At 35.1% G+C, this 9,139-nt stretch overlaps 1 protein-coding gene across 1 annotated transcript; it reads left to right on the forward strand.

Moving 5' to 3' along the window:
• The first annotated feature begins 5,831 nt into the window (after positions 1 to 5,831).
• On the forward strand, positions 5,832 to 6,674 carry LOC113777342 (ATP-dependent DNA helicase PIF1-like). The gene has a single exon (XM_027322374.1). It carries the CDS (start codon positions 5,832 to 5,834, stop codon positions 6,672 to 6,674), a length of 843 nt encoding a protein of 280 aa, XP_027178175.1.
• Positions 6,675 to 9,139: the final 2,465 nt, after the last annotated feature.

Raw genomic sequence — 9,139 nt, forward strand, 5'->3', positions numbered from 1 at the left:
CAATTATTTACTAATTTTTAAAAATCTGTTTACATACTTTTACTATAATATGATAGTATACATCAAATAATGTATACCGTATAAAAAACTTGATAGATATTCTTTTTTTTTTTTATAAATATTCCTTTAGATAATTAACATTTTTATAATGACTGTAAATCTAGAACTATAGATATATATTTAATTAAATAGAAAAGATCCAGCAATCCATTTTTTTCAGGAAAGCAATAAAATCTAAAACACAAATAAGAAATCCCAGGTTGGAATGGATGTCAACAACTGATTAAACACCAAATGATATAATCTTTGCTCCAGCAAGATCCTTTTTATTACCATCAAATTATGTATACAATTGAATCAGAAAACAAACATCAAATATGTCAAACAAAGATACAAGATACAAAACTAGACAAACTTTTACCATCCTTATTATCTGTAATCTATTAAAACAAGTTAGACAAAGATAGCAATAGGAAATTTTGTTTAAATAGCCTTTATAGGGATGATAAAAGCCTTAATAATCAACAAGTTAACTAAAACTGCTGCTAAGATCTAAAACACACAGTAACCATCCCAATAAGTTGTAGTTTACAACACCTGATCTGACATTGTATAGCGGAATAATTCAAGATACTAATTCCGATTTACCAGATTCTTAACGATTAGAAAATGTAATAAAGATGCTAGAAACATCTAAGACACAAACAAGACATTCTAATATTTTGAAATTTATGTTACCTGAGCTGACTTCAAAAATCAAAATCTTTGGTTCGGTAGGTTCCTCCTTTTTACCATGAAATTATCTATACAAAATATTTGAAACAGAAAACAACCCTGTACCCTCAAGAAAAGAAAAATATGTGTACTAGCTAATATAATGAACTAGCTAATTAGAGGCCAAAATGAAGACATAAATTTCAAAATAGCTAGCTTCTACCTATATGTGTGCACTGTAAGCAATTACATTTGCCGTGTGTGTACTTTTAGCCTTCGATGTGTATGTACTTGATCTGTATCCGTTGGTTAGGGTGTTTGAATCTTCTTAAAATTTAATTCCCTGTTCAAGCTTTCGGTTCTGTTTGTTATCTAGGATAATAAAACCCTGAATAGTATATGATGTAATTCACCTGTAGCATACTTATTAAGGCCTTTATCACAGAGCCTGTTTTGACCCCAGAAAACTGTAGGATGTAAAGTTGCTATAGCCTAAGATGACTGAACTAAGTAAAGATATAAAGTTAAAAGAGCGAAAGCGTCAGCAAAATGCTAAAGCCAGGGCGAAGTACACATCATTAACTGAAGAAGAAAAAGAGCTACAACGGCAAAAGCCAGAGAGGCTTATACAAGAAGAAAACAGCAAAGTAGCAAGGATGAAATGCCTAGATTGTCATTGGAGCAGCCTTTAGATGCAAATGATACACAATATCATGACAGTAGTTTACACAGTACAGGTAGCCTGTCTTTCTGTAAGAAGCCATGACACATAAAATAGGTTCCACTATGCTGACAAATGTTTGAACCTCATTTTTTAGATGTGCACTACTCAAGTGAAACAAGCTGCAAACATACACCCCAAGAAACAGAACCTTCAATTAACAATGCAGGTTTGATGGCCTAGATTTATGTCTATTGTAATACTAAAGTAAAAAGCAAACAAAATATTAAAATACATGTATGTTGTTTTACCCATAAATATATAGGCTCAGCCCCAGATGTTTGCTCCCAGAAATCATGCCAGCATAGTTCCCCACAGCGACACTCAGGTTCATTGGCGAATAGACATTCTATATTTTTAGAGTAATGTTACTTTAGGTTTCACATATACTACGAAACTAAACTTCAAAATGACCAATTCTAGGCCAATCACCAGTATGCAGTAGTTGTATGAACCCGTTGACCGAAGCTATGAAAGATTTGCCCAACATAACTATAGCCGAAGGTAACACTCTAAAAAGAAATTAGTTGTCTATAGCATGATGTACAATCTTCATAAGCAGTGATGACTTTCAATTATTAATATAGGATGCTCAACTTCAGTGGTTGTGAACAACAGGATAACATCTTCTCAGGGGACGACATTAAAGCAAAGGACAGGTTAAAATTTTCAAATATATAAAAGCACCACCCATTTTATACATACACCCCAAAGAAACTAACCAAACATAAGAATAAATTCTTTCTAACGACCTTGAACCCATTGATTACTGCAATCTACAGCAATGAACAAAGAAACTGCGAAAAAGAAGCAACCTAGACATCATAAACAAGGTGAATACACATCTAAGCTAAGAATTTTTTAAAATGACATAATATAAGAGCCTAAACCAAATTTTTTCATATGTAGGCAAAGCTGTGACCAAGCGAACTGAATTGTTATCCTCCGTTGTCTTAGAAGCTGATACTTTACCAGAAGTAGCTGACTGTAAGTATTGCGAGGCAAAAAAATTCTATTCGGAAACCCCTAATTTCTGCTGTTCTGATGGAGAAGTAGTGTTGACAGAAAATAAGCTTCCAGATGTATTGGTTGAATTACTTATGGGTCAAACCGAAGAAGCCTTATGTTTTAGGACATACGTAAGACCCTATAATAGCATGTTTGCCTTTACATCGTTTGGGGTCCACTATGACAAGTCATTATGTAAGAGAACAAACGGGATATACACATTTAAGATACAGGGACAGACCTATCATTACATAAATCAACTTATACCTCATGGAGGTTCAGGGATGTTCTTACAACTATATTTCCATGATACTGAACGCGAGGTGGAGAATCGAATGGCTTTTTCTACAGAACTCAGTGAGAATGTGGTCTTAAAGCTCATTGAAGTTATGAAAAACAATCCTTATGCCTGCTTCTTCCGTAGTCTAAGACATGTCCCCAATTTAGAATCCTATTAGATAGTTCTCAAAACTCATTGTGATAGTGATCAAAGAGTTTTCAACAAGCCAACTATGTCTCAAGTGGTAGCGCTTTGGGTTGAGGGTGAAGGCTCAGAACAAACATATTCTAGGCATATTCAGGTGTACACTCAAGATGGAGAAAGCCATAGAGTTCAATATTATTACGGTTGTTATGATCCTCTGCAGTATCCATTACTATTTCCCCTAGGCGAAACAGGATGGCAACCAGGAATTAGGAGATCCGGAACTGGGAACCCAAAAAAAAAAGAAAAAGATGTGCTAAACATATACAGATAATGCAACTTTACACAGTTTCAAATCTGCTAACGAAATAATACAATCTGAGGAGCAAGGTTAGTATTACAAATAAGCTCTAATTCTAATCTATTAACAAAACATTACAAGTAAGTAACCAAATGAACTTTTTCCCTTTGTATAACAACTTTTAACCAGTACCAAGATTCAAATGAATATGTGTCGATGAGGGAATATTATGCATATAGATTTCAGATGCGAGAATAGAATACACCTGGTATTTTGAACTCTGCTCGTGCATTCCAACAGTATGTAGTCGACATGTACGTGAAAATAGAGACACAGTGACTTGACTTCCATAGGAAGAGACAAAAATTAATAAGGACTGAACAACTGCAAGGAGTGATGGATTCTGTTGTTGAAGGCGTGTCTAAAGGTTCAAAGGTTGGTCAGCGGGTGATTTTACCCGCTTCATTTATAGGAGGGTCTCGAGATATGAGAAGGCATTATGTTAATGCCATGAGCTTGGTACAGAAGTATGGAAAACCTGATATATTTTTTACTATGACCTATAATCCCTCATGGCCAGAGATTAAAAAAAATATGCTGCCAACTGATGAATCACAAAATAGAGTTGACTTATCCGCAAGAGTGTTCCATGCAAAACTTGAATTATTGAATGAAGAACTTTTTAAAAAGGAAATTTTTGGAAAAGTTGCAGCTTACACCTATGTTGTAGAATTCCAAAAACGTGGATTACCACATGCTCACTTCCTCATCATTTTGCATCCTGCTTCTAAACTTTACTCAACAGAATCATATGACCAAATTGTATCAGCTGAGTTGCCTGACCCTGTGGAACAAAAATACTTGTTTAAAATGGTCTGAAAACACATGATACATGGCCCTTGTGGTGACAAAAAGCCTGATAATGATTGTATGCAAGGAACTGCTACCAAAAAATGCAAAAACAAATACCCTAAGGATTGGACAGAAAAAACACGGCATGGTGAAAACTCTTATCCAGTTTATAGGCGAAGAAATAATGGAAGAAAAGTCTTTGTACGAGGTCATAAATTGGATAATAGGTGGGTGGTACCGTACAATGCCTAGCTTCTAGCAAAATTAAATTGTCATATTGATGTGGAAATCTGCTCAACAATAAAGGTAGTGAAATTCACATACAAATATATATACAAGGGCCATGATAAAATTCATTTCTTGGTGAATTCTGATACTAATTCTTCTGAAATAGATGAAATCAAAGAATACCAAGCCACAAGGTGGGTATCTCTAATAGAGGCTATTTGGCGAATTTACAGGTTTTCCCTATTTGATATATACCCAGCAGTGATCCATCTTCAACTTCACTTAGAAAATTATCAGTCAATGACTTTTAAGGATGATGATGACCTGCGAGATCTAATGAAAAACAAACATGCCAAAAAAAGTATGCTGACTGAATTCTTTAGAATGAATGCTACAGATCCAACAACAAAGAAATTAAAATGTACCTACAAAGAATTTCCTGAATATTTTGTATGGTACCCTGGAAAGAAATTATGGGAGGTTAGGAAGCAGAGAAACTGCATAGGGAGAATTGTAACTGCAAATCCAACTGAGGGAGAGCGATATTTCTTAAGACTATTATTGCTGAATGTGAAGGGTCCTAAGTCATTTGCTGATCTAAGATCATTCAATGGTGTAACTGTCGACACATTTAGAGAAGCTGCAATCATAAGAGGTTTATTTCAATCAAACAATCCTCAAGAGCAATGTCTAGAAGAGGCAGCACTATTCCACATGCCTTACATTTTTAAAAGGTTGTTTGCTACTTTATTAGTTTATTTTCCTCCTGCTGATGCTAGATCATTATGGTTAAAGTTCAAGGATTCCATGTCGGAGGATTTTACCACAATGGCCCATCTATCTGCTGATCAAATAGAATACAAAGTCTTAAATGAAATCAGCAGATTTTTAGAGTCAATGGGAAAGAACATTAATACATAATCTTTAGTTCCCAGAATATTGAAGTTTGATCAAGCTGAAAAAAATACAAGAGATACATTGAGCGAGATCAGCATAAAAGTTTCAGACAGCGATTTATCTGCAATATCTATGTTAAATGAGGAACAAAAAGCAGCATTTGATTTGATCATTGAAGCTGTCTTTGTCAAAGGTAAGGGTTGTTCTTTTGTTGATGGTCATAGAGGAACAGGTAAAATATTTCTATATAGAGCACTATTAGCACAAGTGAGATCAAAAGGATACATAGCATTAGCAACTGCTTCATGTGGAGTTGCAGCAGCTATACTTCCAGGAGGTCGTACCGCACACTCCCGTTTCAAAATTCCACTGGACATGAACCCAAATAAAATGTGCAAAGTGAGTAAACAAAGTTCCTTAGCAAAGCTACTACAACAGGCCAAGTTAATTATTTGGGATGAAGCACCAATGACACATAAAGTAGGGATTGAGGGAGTTGACAAATTATTCAGGGATCTTGTGGATAATTCTGATCTATTTGGATCAAAGATGATGATTGTTTTTGGAGGAGATTTCAGACAAGTATTACCAGTTGTTGTTAGAGGTTCAAAATCTGATTTTGTTGGTCCAGTTTAATAAAGTTTTACATCTGGCCACAGTTGCAAAAGATACAATTGAGAGTGAACATGAGAGCAAATGTTGAGATATCTGGCCACATCTGGCCCAATTTCACGGAATATCTACTGCGGATTGGCAATGGAACAAAGCCAGTAGTAAAGGACGAAAATGTTGAGATACCTTCAAAAATGCTCATTAGATATTCAACTGAAGAAGAATCATTAGCTGCTCTAATCAATACAGTGTATCCAGATTTTTCAATATTTGCTAGCAGCAACTATTCTGGAATCAATAGATCTATCCTGACTACAAAAAATGATTTCGTAGATGAGATCAATGATTCACTAATTCAGCAATTTCCAGGAGCTTCTTTCGACTATATAAGTCGTGACGCATGCCTAGATCCTTCTCAACAAGCAATTCTAGAAGATTTCATAAACAGCCTCACGCCTAATGGGTTACCTCCACACCAATTAACTCTAAAGCAAAATACACCAATTATGTTGCTTCGGAACATTGATCCACCTGAGGGGCTATGTAATGGCACTAGACTTGTGTGCAGATCCTTGAAACCTAATGTAATAGATGCTGTTATAAGCTCAGGTGAATACAGTGGAAAGCAAGTATTTCTGCACAGGATTTGCTTTAGAATTGAAGATGATCCTAATTGTCCAATCTCCATTGAAAGGATACAATTTCCTGTACGGCTATGTTTTGCAATGACTATCAATAAAGCTCAGGGCCAAACTTTAGACTTTGTTGGCATATATCTTCGTGAGCCTGTGTTTTCACATGGGCAACTTTATGTTGCCATTTCAAGCGCCAAAAGTAGCAATTCTGTAAAGGTCCTTATAAGACCACCTATACATGATACTACATTGGACAATTTGACTCCAAATATAGTCTACTAAGAAGTTTTGCACTTAGCTACTGCATAGTCTTATTATACATGTTTAAATGCATCTGCTGTATGTACATTATCTATAAATATTTTATTAACATATTTATTTACCTAGCTTTTTGCAGCAATACTCCCAAAGAAAATGGACAATAACTTGGTTCCGTTCTATGAGATCAACCCAGAATTGAATGATTGGACCATAATTGGCCAGGTTCTAGAGAAACAGAAACCTCAAGTTTCAAGAAAAGGAACCCCATATCAGAAACTGATCTTTGTTGATGCCGAGGTAATACTTAATTGTCTACAATCATTTCTTTTTATGTTATTTTTCCCTGCTCAGAATTTGATAGCTAGATGCTGTGCACTTGACATGTTTAACATCTCATTTTACTTTTGACCAAATTGATATTAATAGACAATTACTTTTTACTTTGGACTGCTCCTATGTTCTTTGATATTTCTTAGACTTTTCCCTGCTGGTTAAATGGAGCTTAGAGTAATTCCCCTTTCCCACTGTTGCTTTCTCGTATGTCCCAGTATAGTACTTTGAGGGCCGAATCTTCATACGAATTTTATTATTTAAGCTCTGTTGAATCTTCATTCAAATGTTGAATATTCGCAGTCATAGCTTGTTCTTGTTTTGCCTCATTTTTCCTAAAAGCCATGACCTTTAAACTCCATCGGAGACAATTTTAAGGGAATGCTTGGGGGGTGGAGGATTTGCCTTTATAGGAGAAATCTTTTCTATTATGGAAAGATTGGTGCTTTGAAGTTTCTTTGGAACTCTCTCTCTCTCTCTTCCTATCTCTCTCCCTCTCTCTCACAAGTTTGTATACTGTTATGTTCATAGTTTCATTGGTTGGAAATGTTCTTTTCCTTCTTCATCTTTCCTCAACTCTCTCACACAGGTCTGTATATAATACCCCTTAACAAACAGGTAATTGTCTGGGTTAAACTCCCTATGAACTAGCAGCCAGCTTTCATAAGAGATTAACACAAAATAAGTGGGGTAGTTACTCGATCATATTCTTTTGTAAACGCAAATAGAGAGAAAAACTTTTAGTGCCTAATTCTTAAACATATGTATATCCTATGAATCCAGAACAATAATTGTATTTTCTCCCGAATACCAATTCCAGAATTTCAATACTATGTGCAGCATTTGTGCTCATGTCTATAGTGTTACCTCCCGTTAGTCAATTGTCATGTGATTATAGCCAATTCCAGATCAGAGATTACCTTTGACTAAATATCAAACTCATCTAATCATTGAAGGGTCTTGAAAACGCTGCAACTCTTCCAATCCCAAAACCAACATCTGCCCTCATCATCTTGAGAGTAAGCCTGTAATTCCTGATGCGGGAAAGAGGACACATAGTTCATGCAACAGAAGACAAATTAGGAGAGTAAGGATCTCTGGGGTGACTTACACAACCCCTTTGTAGAATTAACTTTGCCCCTTCAATCATATTTATCAGCACTTAGCCCTCACTTTGTTTGGAATTGAAGGACTATTGGACAAAATATGCCCAGCTCGGGACTTATACCTTTTTCTTTTTTTTTCCTTCTTTATACGTTTTCTTGCAAATGTTTTTGCATGTGTTTGTTTTCCTTTGCATACTTGGAATGGATTCTATTATTTTCTGTTCTCATGCTCTATTGGTGCAATCTTTGTATTTGTAACTTTTCACCGTAAGTACTTGATTTGTTATGAACATTAGCATATTTACATGAATTGGTTATAATAGAATGTTCAATTGAATATGCCTTTGGTATACAAATAGTATGATATTAGATGTAAATAGTTGATCAAATGACCAATACTTTTACAATGCTATGAATAATCAATTAGCAACTTAGAAGAAAAGGTTGTCAATTTATCCTATTATTCTTCCGCACATAATGGTTTGAATTATTTGACACAATTGTTACCTTTTGCAGTTAATAAAACTATTATTAAATGTCTATTATTAAACTATGTTGCATTGTAAAACAATAGATGGAAAAGAAAAAACACGTTGAAAGGCCAAAATAAATAAATAAATAAAAAAGAAACTTCAATGGCACTTTTCACCAAGGTTTAAGAAGGATAAATTGGTATTAGATGAAAATGAAGGATGCAAAGTGAGAAACAAGTGCAAATAGTATACCAGAGCAAAAGAATATGCTATACAGTATTCTGCTTCATCCTATTAATGCTACCTATTTACCCATATTTGAGAAAAATGCCTTGTGGAAAATCTCAACTAAGGCTGAGTAGCCAATTGTCTCTTGTATTCGGTACATTCCTCCATCCTGCCACATAGCTACGAATCTCTTTTATCACTTTTCGTACAATGATCTCAAAGCTTTGCCTTCCTCTCTTACTCTTATCAGCCATACCCACATTACTTTTCCCACCCTCATTCTCTCCTTGACCCTTCTTCTTTGCGTACTCCTCCGCATCCTTTTTTTGGGGTAAAAGTACTGGGGTAG

The sequence above is a fragment of the Coffea eugenioides genome, chromosome 7 (genome assembly GCF_003713205.1).
Source record: "Coffea eugenioides isolate CCC68of chromosome 7, Ceug_1.0, whole genome shotgun sequence".
Taxonomy (NCBI): Eukaryota; Viridiplantae; Streptophyta; class Magnoliopsida; order Gentianales; family Rubiaceae; genus Coffea; species Coffea eugenioides.

What these genes read in the sequence shown, in the direction of transcription:
- LOC113777342 (XM_027322374.1), top strand. Translation starts at nt 5,832, where the DNA reads ATGAGAGCAAATGTTGAGATATCTGGCCACATCTGGCCCAATTTCACG.